The following is a 17,312-nucleotide window of genomic DNA, read 5'->3' as shown; positions in this document are numbered from 1 at the left end:
ACGTTTCATCGTAGATCAAATATTGATATTTAATTGTAAACCTTCAAAACGACGGACCACATGTTGATTTCTGAGACTCGGAGAGATTTTACACTGGATCCAGTCACAGCTGCCGCGTCATGGACTTTCGTAACAACAACTGTATACTGAACCCAAATGCTATCCTGGATATGACCTGAAACCCCTTGAAGAGCGCCACCTAGGGTTGACGTGCTAGGATTGCTGCAGGAGCATTCCTCGTTAGTGTAGTGGACAGTATCTCTGCTTGTCACGCAGAAGACCAGGGTTCGATTCCCCGACGGGGAGAATTTTCAATAACAGCCGGACTTTATTCACCAAAGGTGGAAAGCATCTATCAACTCATGAACGAGGATGCCAACAAGAGGCCCTTGGAAACACTTTCAGATAAGCGCGTAGCTGAACCATGGAAACTGAAATTTCGTAAGGTCATCATTATAAGTAAGGTATATCATCCATGACAAAGCTACCAAGTTGAATTGAAGTACGCTAAGCATAAATGCTATTAACAACTTTCAGTTCACAGGACAACATGCCTCATCGATTTGAATACACGGAGAGCCAAAGCCATACAATTCAAAAGCCAAGCTCAACAAACAATTTTCTTGCTCATCCAACAATTGTCTTGAAAAGACTCAACTGCCATATTTCTGAAAGTGCTTTTTATGCTGTCTAGATTCCCGATAAACTTTCTTGGTTGAGTTATTTGAAGTTGATCAGGATCAAAGAAGAGTGTTTCTGTCCGGTTTTGAGCCGGGGACCTTTCGCGCGGGGACCGCGTATCGTAAGGACTAACTCTCTTAACTTTACCATTCATTCTCTATGGTAGTTCTTATACTGTGACTGCAATATATTTCTGGCCACAAGTGAGAAATTGGGCGCGCTGTTGCACCCTTTTGGTAGAAGTAAGGAGACCCCGTTTCCAGTGACAGAGAGTGAGAGACGGAGCAACAGCAGCAGGATCTTACAGATAGAGACGACATTACCGACATAATTCGACTTCTAGTTCTAACATCACGTCAAACTTGTCAAACGTAAGTGGGGCTTCTTTTTCTACGACTGAATTAACACTTATGATATTGTTACACTGTTTTTGCAATAGTTGTTAGTTGTTAGATTGTCTTTAACTCTGTGTGTTGTTAGCGCTAAGGTACTGTAACTTGTGTTAGCTAATGTTACACTAACGTCATGTATTTACAGTAAATGTCAGCGTTCACAGCAGCTGATTTATTACTCATTACACATGGCAAAAGAGCTGTCATTATTTGACTCTTTTCATTGCAGCAGTTCTACTTACTACAGTACATTTTAATTGGGTAAATACTACAGTATTCAGTCTTAAGACTTTTGTTTTGCTATCTTCTATTATACTTTTGTTATTATTTTATGGCTAAAGATGTTACCCATCTGCTTTTCTGTCTGTCTGTTCATGTAATAGAAAAGTTGTTACCTAGTCATTACAAATCCCAATAAATGTAAACAGGAAATAAAGTGAGTTCACTCACATTGACAGGGCAATACATAATGAATCTTCCTGCCCACCTGCCCCTCTGTTTGTTTGTTTGTCTGCCTGTCTGATCATGTAATATAACATGTGTTACCTATACAAATCCTGGTTAACGTGAATGAATGAAATGAATAATTCTGCTAGTATAACAGTATGATGAGTTTTGCACTTCTTAATACATATTTTGCATTGTGTTTTACTGTGTGCAGGAGATAATGAAGAAAACCATATTCTTCCCAGGAAAGATGAGTGTCCTTCAGGAAGGGTCCATCTGGCCACCTGCGACAGGACCCTTCAGAGGAGGGTATGAGAATAACAAAAATCATTCCCTTCAGGACAAGTCTGCCCCTCAGAAGCATGAGCATGTGAGGACAAATGCTCTCACTGAGGTCCTTCAGAGGGGAGGGGATGTATCCGACTGACTCGAGGTGATGGGGGAGTACGTGCTACAGTTCGGAAAATATAAGGGGAAACTGTACAGGTGGCTCCTTGAGAATGACGTCGGCTACACCCTCTACCTGATGGACAAGGTGGACGAGGAGGAGAGAGGTGGGACCTTCATCCCCCGAGGGCCTAGCAAGGACAGACTGCTGTTGTTTCTGGACTACGCCAGAAGCTTCCAGGAAATTCCGGATCTGAGGAAGTACCTGTGCTCCAGGAAGCCTGCCCCACCAGTGGCGTCAGAGGGGGAACATACTGTCGGCTTTGGAGCCAGGGCCAAAGACACCTGTAAGCAGATCTGGGATAGCAGGGCTGATGGTTATGCTGCCTTTGTTTTAGGAGTGAAGTGCATCACTAACAGCAAGATGTACAACCTTCAGGCAGCAGAGGGCTGAGTCCTGTCCACCACCTGCTGAAGGCTGCATTGCATCAGATACCTCCACTCTGACATCCAGCACTCCAGGTCAGCTCACAGTAATATGCAAATACTGCTTTAAGGTGAACATGACATTGACATAATAAATGTTATTGTTTAATCTCCTAGTGATGGAGGAGGACAAGGAGCTGTAGAGGGGGATGTTGAATCTGTCTCCTTCAAAATTCTACAACTTCTTAAATGCTGCTTCTTAATTTCGATGTGTATACGTCACTTGCCTGTTTGTATCTCATCATCCCAGATTCATCACCACATAATATGGCCCCTGTGGAAGCGCAGGGAGACACTGTCTTCGATGAAAGTATGGATATCTGAGTCACTGTATTATAGCAGTCGTAGAGCTTTATTCAATTTTATCTGATGTAACTATGATGTTTTACTTTGTTTTACAGCTCTGACTTGCCCAGTGCCTCCTTTCCCCTTAGCTCTGACTTGCCCAGGGTTGTATATCTACTGCCCCTCCAGAGTCTTATCCTTATATAATGCACAGGGCATGGAGAAGGAGATGACGTGGCCGGAGTTCCAGCAGTCGGACTTCTATGATGCTGAAAGGGACAGATGGATTGCAGACAAAAGGAAGCCCTAACCTACCCTCACATACACACATGCATGCGCCACTTCCTGGGTCTACTAAGTTTAATATTAACATACAAACTAAGACGTTTTGCCTGCAACAAAAATGAGACCCCTAAACTATCAGCCTTTTCACCGTCCTGACATTCCTGCCAATAACAAAACAGTTTTGGTTAATGCCCCCAAAAAACTCAATTCATAATAAAGAATAATAATAATTTCAGGGATTTCTATAGGTCCTCCACTCCAATCTTGTCGGTGCTGGGGCCTGCACTAGAATGTTATATACTATACTAGAATAAATATAATTATTGCACTACAATAAAGAAAAAAACAAATACCAAGTAATAGGGTATAAATCACTAAAATGAGAATAGAATGCAGAATAGTAACCATACAATAACATGAGGTGAAAAACATTTCAGATAATGGATGGTGGTGATATCAAATAAATCTATAACAAAACAATACACTATCTTCTTCTAAATTATAATATTACATATTAAGGTGCAATACAACATATCATAAAGTCCAAAAATACAAAGAATATAATATGGTTCAATTCTTTTTTCAGGATCTGATTGTTCTCTCTGTATTGTGTTTTCAGTATTTTTTATATATCTGTAGTTATATTTATATTATTTCCTATATTTGATGTTTCAGCTGTTTTTGAATAAATGATCTTGAATGCATCACTGTGACTGTCTTTACTTGATAGAGGAAGTAATAGTGATAGAATGAAGAATTAAGCACACTCATATGCTCTATGTAAACATCTGTACAATCAACATATTTCAAACATGTTTATAAGTAAAAATACAAAAAGATTATATAAAACATTATTATTACTAATATTAAGATATCATTATTTGTGTTATTATTGTTATGATTGCTATATAGTAAGGTTAAAATAACTTATAAGAAGCAGCAAGAAAGAATAATTCATTTCTAACTCCAAATATCTGTTTCAACTCTAAATTTAAACGTTTGAAAAGATAAATGTAGTATTTGTGTATAATGAGCAACATTTTGAAACCGAATGTGGGGATTTTTGTTTGGATCAGGTGGGATTCGAACCGTCGTTCTTTTGAAGAGGCTTCTGGCCAATAGAAAGTCTTCTATGGGTATACACGGCTTACCTTCGCATGTGAGGCAAACGTGATGACCACTACACTACAGAAACTGCTGAAAAGCTAATTACACGTTTGCGCGTAGATGCAACATTGATATTTAATTGTAAACCTTCAAAACGACGGACCACATGTTGATTTCTGAGACTCGGAGATATTTCACACTGGATCCAGTCACAGCTGCAGCGTCATGGACTTTCATAACAGCAACTGTATACTTAACCCAAATGCTATCCTGGATATGACATGTAACCCCTCGAAGAGCGCCACCTAGGGTTGACGTGCTAGGATTGCTGCAGGAGCATTCCTCGTTAGTATAGTGGACAGTATCTCTGCTTGTCACGCAGAAGACCGGGGTTCGATTCCCCGACGGGGAGATTTTTCAATAACTGCCGGACTTTATTCACCAAAGGTGGAAAGCATCTATCTACTCATGAACGAGGAGGCCACCAAGAGGCCCTTGGAAACACTTTCAGATAAGTGCGTACATGAACCATGGCAACTGAACTTTCGTAAGGTCATCATTATAACATCCATGACAAAGCTACCAAGTTGAATTGAAGTACCCTAAGCATAACTGCTATTAACAACTTTCAGTTAACAGGACAACATGCCTCATCGATTTGAATACACGGAGAGCCAAAGCCGTACAATTCAAAAGCAATGCTCAGCAAACAATCGTCTTGCTCATCCAACAATTGTCTTAAAAAGACTCAACATTCAACTGCCCTATTTCTGAAAATGCTTTTTACTCTATCTAGATTCCCGATAACCTTTCTTGGTTGAGTTCTTTGAAGTTGATCAGGATCAAATAAGAGTGTTTCTGCCCAGTTTTGAGCCGGGGACCTTTCGCGCGTGAGGCAAACGTGATGACAACTACACTACAGAAACTGCTGAAAAGCTAAGTACACGTTTGCGCTTAGATGCAACATTGATATTTAATTGTAAACCTTCAAAACGACTAACCACATGTTGATTTCTGAGACTCGGAGAGATTTTACAATGGATACAGTCACAGCTGCAGCGTCATGGACTTTCGTAACAGCAACTGTATACTTAACCCAGATGCTATCCTGGATATGACATGTAACCCCTCGAAGAGCGCCACCTAGGGTTGACGTGCTAGGATTGCTACAGGAGCATTCCTCGTTAGTGTAGTGGACAGTATCTCTGCTTGTCACGCAGAAGACCGGGGTTCAATTCCCCGACGGGGAGAATTTCCAATAACAGCCGGACTTTATTCACCAAAAGTGGAAAGCATCTATCAACTCATAAACGAGGATGCCACCAAGAGGCCCTTGGAAACACTTTCAGATCAGCGCATACCTGAACCATGGCAACTGAACTTTCGTACGGTCATCATTATAACATCCATGACAAAGCTACCAAGTGCTTGCTGAATTGAAGTACCCTAAGCATAACTTCTATTAACCACCTTTAATTGTTCACAAGACGACCTGCCTCATTGATTTGAATACACGGAGAGCCAAAGCCGTACAATTCAAAAGCAATGCTCAGCAAACAATCGTCTTGCTCATCCAACAATTGTCTTGAAAAGACTCAACATTCAACTGCCCTATTTCTGAAAATGCTGTTTACTAATAATAATAATAATAATGGCTTTAATTTATAAAGCACTTCATATTTGCATTCAAATCCCGAAGTGCTAACATCGTAAAAAGAATAAAAAGCAATAAATAAAATAAATAAGTAAAAAGAATAAATTAAGATAAAAGGGTGATAATAAATAAATAAAAGGTCTAGGGAAAGGCTCTATTGAAGAGGTGGGTTTTGAGGCCTTTTTTAAAAACCTCCACGGTCTGTGGTGCTCTCATGTGGTCGGGGAGAGCGTTCCACAGACTGGGGGCAGCCGAGCAGAAGGCCCGGTCTCCCATGGTACGGAGCTTAGTCCTCGGGGGTTTGAGGAGGTTTGAGTTGCTGGAGCGGGTGGTCAGCACGGAGGTAAGGGGGGTGAGGAGTTCCTTGAGGTATGGAGGGGCTGTTCCATAGATACACTGGTGTGTGAGGACGGAGACCTTGAATTCGATCCTCAATTCCACGGGGAGCCAGTGTAGTGATTTCAGGATGGGGGTGATATGATCATATTTGCGCATCCTCATCAGGATCCTAGCAGCGCTGTTCTGGATGTACTGGAGCCTCTGGATGCTTTTCTTAGGGATCCCGATGAGGAGTGCATTGCAGTAGTCCAGCCTTGAGGAGACAAAGGCGTGGACTAGCTTTTCCGCGTCAAACAGAGTGAGTGAGGGGCGGAGTTTGGCGATGTTCCTGAGGTGATAGAAGGAGTTTTTGCACAGCTGTTTAATGTGGGCCTCAAAGGTCAGATGGGCGTCCATTTTCACACCCAAGTTGGTGACTGTTGAGGAGAGGGTAATGTCCTGGCCGGAGAAGGTGATGGTCGTGATGGTGGATGACCAAACCTGATGTGGGGTGCCAACTATAATGGCTTCGGTCTTGGAGCTGTTGAGTTTCAGGAAGTTTAGCTTCATCCACGCCTGTATCTCCTCCAGGCAGGTAGTGAGTGTGGGTGAAGGCAGGGCTGCAGAGGAGGTAGGGTTGATCCTGAGGTACAATTGGGTGTCATCAGCGTAACAATGGAATGATACTCCATGTCGGCTGATGATAGAGCCAAGGGGGAGCATATAGAGTGTGAAAAGGGTGGGGCCGAGAACTGATCCTTGAGGGACACCACAGGTGACGTTGTGGGTACCCGACTCTGCCTCACCCAAGGAGACGTACTCTGTTCTCCCGGTGAGGTATGATGTGAACCAGTCAAGGGGAGAGTCAGAGAGTCCGATGGTGGAGTGCAGACGATGGAGGAGGATGCCGTGATCGACGGTGTCGAAAGCTGCAGTGAGATCAAGGAGGATGAGGAGAGAGGGAGAGCCAGCATCAGCCGTCATCAGCAGGTCGTTGGTGACTCTGACCAGGGCAGTTTCTGTGCTGTGGCCTGAGCGGAAACCAGACTGGAACTTCTCAAATAGGTTGTTGGAGTTTAGGTGGTCCTGGAGCTGAGCAGCAACTATTTTTTCCAGCACCTTTGACAGAAATGGAAGGTTGGAAATGGGTCTATAGTTGGCCAGGACTCCCGGGTCAAGGGAGGGTTTTTAAGACTAGGTTTGATGACAGCGGTTTTTAGGGCAGAGGGGACATGGCCAGACTGGAGAGAGAGGTTTGCGATCTTAGTGATCATGGGGCTCAGGATGCAGATGTACGATTTCACCAGAGCTGACGGAAGGGGGTCCAGGACACAGGTGGAGGGCTTCATCCTCCTAACGATGCTCTCAACCTCTTGCTGAGAGATGACCGTGAAACAGCGAAGAGGCTGGGTTGTCCCAGGCTGTGGGTCAGCAGTTGGAACTGGAGGTGCAGAGGGGCTAGAGAGGATGGAGCGGATGGTGTCAACTTTATTTTTGAAGAAGGCGGCGAAGTTTCTACACTGCTTCTCAGTGGAGTCGGAGTGTAGAGGACTTTGGGGTTTGAGGAGGTGGTTTATTGTGGAGAAGAGTTGCTTGGAGTTTCCAGTACTGTTGTTGATGATGATGGAGTAGTACTGGGATCGTGCATCTCTGAGGGACTGTGCGTAGGCCTTCTGGTGTTCACGATAGGCTAACAGGTGAACAGTGAGTCCTGAGGCCTTGAGCCGCCGCTCAAGGACACGCCCAGCTGTCTTCATTCTCCGCAGCTCGCCGGTGTACCATGGGGCTGAGCGCGAGAAGGTGACCATCCTGGTTTTGAGGGGGGCGTGTAGATCAAGGAGACTGTTAAGGGACTGGTTGTAATATGCCACTGACTCATTTACTGATGAGAAGTTGGCGGAGGAAATATGCTGGAGGTCCAGGGTCATGATGTCCGGGTTGATGATCCTCAGGTTCCTGAAGCGGATTTGGCGTTTGGGCTTGCTGAGTGGAGACTGGAAAAACAGCTCCAAAGAGATGGTCTTGTGGTCAGACACCCCCAGGGCATACACTAGCAGATTGCTGATGGGGGCGGAGTTTGTGATGACCAGGTCCAGCGTATGGCCCTTGGCGTGTGTGGGGACATCAACATGCTGTGTGAGTTTGAGACAGTCCAGGAGCAGCAGAAACTCCGTGGCAAAATGGCAGGAGGGGGAGTCGACGTGAATATTCAAATATCCAAGTATGATAATATTGGCAGAGGATGTGCATAGCGTAGTGAGAAGGTCTTGTATCTCTGGAATGAAAGCAGAATTGGGTTTGGGTGGCCGGTAGATCAGAAGTATTGTCAGAGCGAAGGGGGGTTTACATTTAAATGCAAGGCATTCAAAAGAGGACAATACAGGCACGGGCAGGAGTGACAGTTCCAATTCCTTTCGGTAGATAACAGCTAGGCCTCCACCACGACCAGTGTTGCGGGCTTTCTCCAAGTAGCTGTAGCCAGGAGGGCAGGCTTCATTGAGTGTGGAGTAAACCTCTGGCTGATGCCAGGTTTCCGTGAGGCACATGAAGTCAAATTTCTCATCAGTGATGTGGTCTTGAATGAAGGATGCTTTATTGCTGAGAGATTGTGTATTCAAAAGTTCTATTTTGGCTTTAGAAGATGTGGTGAATCTCTGTAGGGGCCGGAGTAGGCTGTAATCCACTCCACGTTTTCCAGACTCCTTCGTGTGTGGTGGTGGTCTCGCGATGCTCTCCGTGTATTCATGCAGCGGTCTCGCGATGTTTCTGGCGCGATTTGACCCCGCTGTAGCCGGGCTCTGATGACGCGTCAGATGTGCGACACGACGGCAGACAGAGTGGATGGATGGAATTTCTGCATCTCCGTGCTGGGAATATACAATTTGTCCTCTTCTTTGGCTTCGGTGGATATAGTGGTGTCGACGAAGAAGTCCAAGTTGTTTAATGACTGAGGTGCAGGTTGTAGTGTTGGAGTGGTTGAGACTCAGAGGTTTGGGAATGGAAAACTTCAACATAGCAACAGGTCGGGCGCCGAAGAAGTTTGGTAGCGGAGTTTAGCAGCGAGGGCTAACAGCAACGAGACAGCTAGAAGGCTATCCCGTTGGTATACCTCATGTCCGGGAAAGAAACAGAGGCTTGGGAGTCCGCCTGCTATCACAGTAGTAGCGGGAGAGAGGCAAGAAGTCAGCCGGAGATAGTCAGCGAGTTTGGGCGATACAGCAGGTGAGTTTGGGCGGTACAACAGGTGCCTCCCGACAGCCGTCGGGTCCAAAACCGTCAATGATCACGAGGTTTAAGATATAAAAGCACTTGTAAAACAGACTAAAAGTTTAGCCATGTAACTATAGCTTAAAAACAGATAAAATAGCTTAAAAGCAGATAAAATAGCTTAAAAGCAGATAAAAACTCTGAGGCGTAGGAGAAGCGGCGAACATACAAGCGCCAGCGTCCTCTCCCTGCTGTGTGTACTCTATATAGATTCCCGATAACCTTTCTTGGTTGAGTTCTTTGAAGTTGATCAGGATCAAAGAAGAGTGTTTCTGCCCGGTTTTGAGCCGGGGACCTTTCGCATGTTAGGCGAACGTGATGACCACTAAACTACAGAAACTGCTGAAAAGCTAAGTACACGTTTCAGTGTAGATAAAATATTGATATTTAATTGTAAACCTTGAAAACGACGGACCAAATGTTGATTTCTGAGACTCGGAGAGATTTTACACCGGATCCAGTCACAGCTGCAGCGTCATGGACTTTCGTAACAACAACTGTATACTGAACCCAAATGCTATCCTGGATATGACCTGTAACCCCTTGAAGAGCCCCACCTAGTGTTGACGCGCTAGGGTTAATGCTACAGCATTCCTCGTTAGTATAGTGGACAGTATCTCTGCTTGTCACGCAGAAGACCGGCGTTCGATTCCCCGATGGGGAGATTTTTCAATGACAGCCGGACTTTATTCACCAAAGGTGGAAAGCATCTATCAACTCATGAACGAGGAGGCCACCAAGAGGCCCTTGGAAACGCTTTCAGATAAGTGCGTACCTGAACCATGGCAACTGAACTTTCGTAAGGTCATCGTTATAACATCCATGACAAAGCTACCAAGTGCTTGCTGAATTGAAGTACCCTAAGCAAAACTACTATTAACAACCTTTAATTGTTCACAAGACGACCTGCCTCATTGATTTGAATACACGGAGAGCCAAAGCTGTACAATTCAAAAGCAATGCTCAGCAAACTATCGTCTTGCTCATTCAACAATTGTCTTGAAAAGACTCAACATTCAACTGCCATATTTCTGAAAATGCTTTTTACTCTATCTAGATTCCCGATAACATTTCTTGGTTGAGTTCTTTGAAGTTGATCAGGATCAAAGAAGAGTGTTTCTGCCCGGTTTTGAGCCGGGGACCTTTTGCGTGTGAGGCAAACGTGATGACCACTACACTACAGAAACTGCTGAAAAGCTAAGTACACGTTTGCGCGTAGATGCAACATTGATATTTAATTGTAAACCTTCAAAACGACGGACCACATGTTGATTTCTGAGACTCGGAGAGATTTTACACTGGATCCAGTCACAGCTGCAGCGTCATGGATTTTCGTAACAACAACTGTATACTGAACCCAAATGCTATCCTGGATATGACATGTAACCCCTCGAAGAGCACCACCTAGGGTTGACGTACTAGGATTGCTGCAGGAGCATTCCTCGTTAGTATCGTGGACAGTATCTCTGCTTGTCACGCAAAAGACCGGGGTTCGATTCCCCGACGGTGACTTTTTTCAATAACAGCCGGACTTTACTCACCAAAGGTGGAAAGCATCTATTTACTCATGAACGAGGATGCCACCATGAGGCCCTTGGAAACACTTTCATATAAGCGCGTACCTGAACCATGGCAACTGAACTTTCGTGAGGTCATCATTATAACATCCATGACAAAGCTACCAAGTTGAATTGAAGTACCCGAAGCATAACTGCTATTAACAACTTTCAGTTCACAGGACAACATGCCTCATCGATTTGAATACACGGAGAGCCAAAGCCATACAATTCAAAAGCCATGTTCAACACACAATTGTCTTGCTCATCCAACAATTGTCTTGAAAGGACTCAACATTCAACTGCCATATTTCTGAAAGTGCTTTTTACTCTATCTAGATTAGCGAACGTGATGACCACTACACTACAGAAACTGCTGAAAAGCTAATTACACGTTTCATCGTAGATAAAATATTGATATTTAATTGTAAACCTTCAAAACGACGGACCACATGTTGATTTCTGAGACTCGGAGAGATTTTACACTGGATCCAGTCACAGCTGCCGCGTCATGGACTTTCGTAACAACAACTGTATACTGAACCCAAATGCTATCCTGGATATGACCTGAAACCCCTTGAAGAGCGCCACCTAGGGTTGACGTGCTAGGATTGCTGCAGGAGCATTCCTCGTTAGTATCGTGGACAGTATCTCTGCTTGTCACGCAAAAGACCAGGGTTCGATTCCCCGACGGTGACATTTTTCAATAACAGCCGGACTTTACTCACCAAAGGTGGAAAGCATCTATTTACTCATGAACGAGGATGCCACCATGAGGCCCTTGGAAACACTTTCATATAAGCGCGTACCTGAACCATGGCAACTGAACTTTCGTAAGATCATCATTATAACATCCATGACAAAGCTACCAAGTTGAATTGAAGTACCCGAAGCATAGCTGCTATTAACAACTTTCAGTTCACAGGACAACATGCCTCATCGATTTGAATACACGGAGAGCCAAAGCCATACAATTCAAAAGCCATGTTCAACAAACAATTGTCTTGCTCATCCAACAATTGTCTTGAAAGGACTCAACATTCAACTGCCATATTTCTGAAAGTGCTTTTTACTCTGTCTAGATTCCCGATAAACTTTCTTGGTTGAGTTCTTTGAAGTTGATCAGGATCAAAGAAGACTGTTTCTGCCCGGTTTTGAGCCGGGGACCTTTCGCGTGTGAGGCAAAAGTGATGACCACTACACTACAGAAACTGCTGAAAAGCTAATTACACGTTTCATCGTAGATAAAATATTGATATTTAATTGTAAACCTTCAAAACGACGGACCACATGTTGATTTCTGAGACTCGGAGAGATTTTACACTGGATCCAGTCACAGCTGCCGCGTCATGGACTTTCGTAACAACAACTGTATACTGAACCCAAATGCTATCCTGGATATGACCTGAAACCCCTTGAAGAGCGCCACCTAGGGTTGACGTGCTAGGATTGCTGCAGGAGCATTCCTCGTTAGTATAGTGGAAAGTATCTCTGCTTGTCACGCAAAAGACCAGGGTTCGATTCCCCGACGGTGACATTTTTCAATAACAGCCGGACTTTACTCACCAAAGGTGGAAAGCATCTATTTACTCATGAACGAGGATGCCACCATGAGGCCCTTGGAAACACTTTCATATAAGCGCGTACCTGAACCATGGCAACTGAACTTTCGTAAGATCATCATTATAACATCCATGACAAAGCTACCAAGTTGAATTGAAGTACCCGAAGCATAGCTGCTATTAACAACTTTCAGTTCACAGGACAACATGCCTCATCGATTTGAATACACGGAGAGCCAAAGCCATACAATTCAAAAGCCATGTTCAACAAACAATTGTCTTGCTCATCCAACAATTGTCTTGAAAGGACTCAACATTCAACTGCCATATTTCTGAAAGTGCTTTTTACTCTGTCTAGATTCCCGATAAACTTTCTTGGTTGAGTTCTTTGAAGTTGATCAGGATCAAAGAAGACTGTTTCTGCCCGGTTTTGAGCCGGGGACCTTTCGCGTGTGAGGCAAAAGTGATGACCACTACACTACAGAAACTGCTGAAAAGCTAATTACACGTTTCATCGTAGATAAAATATTGATATTTAATTGTAAACCTTCAAAACGACGGACCACATGTTGATTTCTGAGACTCGGAGAGATTTTACACTGGATCCAGTCACAGCTGCCGCGTCATGGACTTTCGTAACAACAACTGTATCCTGAACCCAAATGCTATCCTGGATATGACCTGAAACCCCTTGAAGAGTGCCACCTAGGGTTGACGTGCTAGGTTTGCTGCAGGAGCATTCCTCGTTAGTATAGTGGACAGTATCTCTGCTTGTCACGCAGAAGACCGGGGTTCGATTCCCCGACGGGGAGAATTTTCAATAACAGCCGGACTTTATTCACCAAAGGTGGAAAGCATCTATCAACTCATGAATGAGGATGCCACCAAGAGGCCCTTGGAAACACTTTCAGATAAGCGCGTAGCTGAACCATGGAAATTGAACTTTCGTAAGGTCATCATTATAACATCCATGACAAGCTACCAAGTGCATGCTTCAAATCATTGAAGGAGAACTACAATCAATGACCAAGGCCATGCGCTCAACGATTGCACTTTTGACAGACAAAATCAGGCAAGGAAAGATATCCCTTTATATTTTCCATTTTGACCAGACACATTTTGAGTAGAAACGAAAAGAAAGTCCTTGGTTGCAGAATTGAAGTACCCTAAGCATAACTGCTATAAACAACCTTCAGTTGTTCACAGGACGACAAGCATCTTCAATTGGAATTCTCAAAGAGCCAAAGCAGTCCAATTCAAAAGCAATGCTCAGCAAACAATCGTCTTGCTCATCCAACAATTGTCTTGAAAAGACTCAACATTCAACTGCCATATTTCTGAAAGTGCTTTTTACTCTATCTAGATTAGCGAACGTGATGACCACTACACTACAGAAACCGCTGAAAAGCTAATTACACGTTTCATCGTAGATAAAATATTGATATTTAATTGTAAACCTTCAAAACAATTGACCACATGTTGATTTCTGAGACTCTGAGAGATTTTACACTGGATCCAGTCACAGCTGCCGCGTCATGGACTTTCGTAACAACAACTGTATACTGAACCCAAATGCTATCCTGGATATGACCTGAAACCCCTTGAAGAGCGCCACCTAGGGTTGACGTGCTAGGATTGCTGCAGGAGCATTCCTCGTTAGTATAGTGGACAGTATCTCTGCTTGTCACGCAGAAGACCGGGGTTCGATTCCCCGACGGGGAGATTTTTCAATAACAGCCAGACTTTATTAACCAAAGGTGGAAAGCATGTATCTCCTCACGAATGAGGATGGCACCAAGAGGCCCTTGGAAACACTTTCAGATAAGCGCGTACCTGAACCATGGCAACTGAACGTTTGTACGGTCATCGTTATAACATCCATGACAAAGCTACCAAGTTGAATTGAATTACCCTAAGCATAACTGCTATTGACAACTTTCAGTTCACAGGACAACATGCCTCATCGATTTGAATACACGGAGAGCCAAAGCCATACAATTCAAAAGCCATGCTCAACAAACAATTGTCTTGCTCATCCAACAATTGTCTTGAAAAGACTCAACATTCAACCGCCATATTTCTGAAAGTGCTTTTTACTCTATCTAGATTCCCAATAACCTTTCTTGGTTGAGTTCTTTGAAGTTGATCAGGATCAAAGAAGAGTGTTTCTGCCCGGTTTTGAGCCGGGGACCTTTCGCGTGTGAGGCGAACGTGATGACCACTACACTACAGAAACTGCTGAAAGGCTAAGTACATGTTTGCGCGTAGATGCAATATTGATATTAAATTGTAAACCTTCAAAACGACGAACCACATGTTGATTTCTGAGACCCGGAGAGATTTTACACTGGATCCAGTCACAGCTGCAGCGTCATGGACTTTCGTAACAGCAACTGTATACTGAACCCAAATGCTATCCTGGATATGACCTGTAACTCCTCGAAGGGCACCACCTAGCGTTGACGTGCTAGGATTGTTGCTAGAACATTCCTCGTTAGTATAGTGGACAGTATCTCTGCTTGTCACGCAGAAGACCGGGGTTCGATTCCCCGACGGGGAGAATTTCCAATAACAGCCGGACTTTATTCACCAAAAGTGGAAAGCATCTATCAACTCATAAACGAGGATGCCACCAAGAGGCCCTTGGAAACACTTTCAGATAAGCGCGTACCTGAACCATGGCAACTGAACTTTCGTACGGTCATCATTATAACATCCATGACAAAGCTACCAAGTGCTTGCTGAATTGAAGTACCCTAAGCATAACTTCTATTAACCACCTTTAATTGTTCACAAGACGACCTGCCTCATTGATTTGAATACACGGAGAGCCAAAGCCGTACAATTCAAAAGCCATGCTCAGCAAACAATCGTCTTGCTCATCCAACAATTGTCTTGAAAAGAATCAACATTCAACTGCCATATTTCTGAAAGTGCTTTTGACTCTATCTAGATTCCCGATAACCTTTCTTGGTTGAGTTCTTTGAAGTTGATCAGGATCAAAGAAGAGTGTTTCTGCCCGGTTTTGAGCCAGGGACCTTTCGCGTGTGAGGCAAACATGATGACCACTAAACTACAGAAACTGCTGAAAAGCTAAATACACGTTTGCACGTAGATGCAACATTGATATTTTATTGTAAACCTTCAAAACGACGGACCACATGTTGATTTCTGAGACTCGGAGAGATTTTACACTGGATCCAGTCACAGCTGCAGCGTCATGGACTTTCGTAACAGCAACTGTATACTGAACCCAAATGCTATCCTGGATATGACCTGTAACCCCTCGAAGGGCACCACCTAGCGTTGACGTGCTAGGATTGCTGCTAGAACATTCCTCGTTAGTATAGTGGACAGTATCTCTGCTTGTCACGCAGAAGACCGGGGTTCGATTCCCCGACGGGGAGATTTTTCAATAACAGCCAGACTTTATTCACCAAAGGTGGAAAGCTTGTATCTCCTCACGAATGAGGATGCCACCAAGAGGCCCTTGGAAACACTTTCAGATAAGCGCGTACCTGAACCATGGCAACTGAACTTTCGTAAGGTCATCATTATAACATCCATGACAAAGCTACCAAGTTGAATTGAAGTACCCTAAGCATAACTGCTATTAACACCTTTCAGTTCACAGGACAACATGCCTCATCGATTTGAATACACGGAGAGCCAAAGCCATACAATTCAAAAGCCATGTTCAACAAACAATTGTCTTGCTCATCCAACAATTGTCTTGAAAAGACTCAACATTCAACTGCCATATTTCTGAAAGTGCTTTTTACTCTGTCTAGATTCCCGAGAACTTTTCTTGGTTGAGTTCTTTGAAGTTGATCAGGATAAAAGAAGAGTGTTTCTGCCCGGTTTTGAGCCGGGGACCTTTCGTGTGTGAGGCAAACGTGATGACCATGACACTACAGAATCTGCTGAAAAGATAAGTACACGTTTGCACATAGATGCAACATTGATATTTAATTGTAAACCTTCAAAACGACGGACCACATGATGATTTCTGAGCCTCGGAGAGATTTTACACTGGATCCAGTCACAGCTGCAGCGTCATGGACTTTCGTAATAGCAAATGTATACTGAACCCAAATGCTATCCTGGATATGACCTGTAACTCCTCGAAGGGCACCACCTAGTGTTGACGTGCAAGGATTGCTGCTAGAACATTCCTCGTTAGTATAGTGGACAGTATCTCTGCTTGTCACGCAGAAAACCGGGGTTTGATTCCCCCACGGGGAGATTTTTCAATAACAGCCGGACTTTATTCACCAAAGGGGGAAAGCATCTATCTACTCATGAACGAGGATGCCACCAAGAGGCCCTTGGAAACACTTTCAGATAAGCGCATAGCTGAACCATGGAAACTGAACTTTCGTAAGGTCATCATTATAACATCCATGACAAGCTACCAAGTGCATGCTTCAAATCATTGAAGGAGAACTACAATCAATGACCAAGGCCATGCGCTCAACGATTGCACTTTTGACAGACAAAATCAGGCAAGGAAAGATATCCCTTTATATTTTCCATTTTGACCAGACACATTTTGAGTAGAAACGAAAAGAAAGTCCTTGGTTGCAGAATTGAAGTACCCTAAGCATAACTGCTATTAACAACCTTCAGTTGTTCACAGGACGACAAGCGTCTTCAATTGGAATTCTCAAAGAGCCAAAGCAGTACAATTCAAAAGCCATGCTCAAGAAACAATTGTCTTGCTCATCCAACAATTGTCTTGATAAGACTCAACATTCAACTGCCTTATTTCTGAAAGTGCTTTTTAATACAGCTCGATTCCCAATCACTTTTCTTGGTTGAGTTCTTTGAAGTTGATCAGGATCAAAGAAGAGTGTTTCTGCCCGGTTTTGAGCCGGGGACCTTT

General features: G+C 43.8%; 1 protein-coding gene across 7 annotated transcripts; it reads left to right on the top strand.

Moving 5' to 3' along the window:
* The first annotated feature begins 786 nt into the window (after window positions 1–786).
* LOC307020981 (uncharacterized protein) lies at window positions 787–2,688 on the top strand. Of its 7 annotated transcripts, none has more exons than XM_079652674.1 (4): window positions 788–1,052; window positions 1,735–2,254; window positions 2,347–2,429; window positions 2,511–2,688. In XM_079652674.1, exons 2-3 carry the CDS (start codon window positions 1,957–1,959, stop codon window positions 2,412–2,414), a joined length of 366 nt encoding a protein of 121 aa, XP_079508800.1. In that variant the 5' UTR covers window positions 788–1,052; window positions 1,735–1,956; the 3' UTR covers window positions 2,415–2,429; window positions 2,511–2,688. The 7 variants fall into 7 exon arrangements, 5 of the variants coding, with proteins under 5 accessions (XP_079508798.1, XP_079508800.1, XP_079508801.1 ...); XM_079652675.1 differs by having other exon boundaries at window positions 2,644–2,682; XM_079652673.1 differs by having other exon boundaries at window positions 790–1,052; window positions 2,347–2,688.
* Window positions 2,689–17,312: the final 14,624 nt, after the last annotated feature.

This window comes from Notothenia rossii (assembly GCF_949606895.1).
Source record: "Notothenia rossii genome assembly, chromosome: 10".
Taxonomy (NCBI): domain Eukaryota; kingdom Metazoa; phylum Chordata; class Actinopteri; order Perciformes; family Nototheniidae; genus Notothenia; species Notothenia rossii.
Note: the sequence above shows the minus strand (reverse complement) of the source record. Positions and strands in the feature narration are given on the sequence as shown.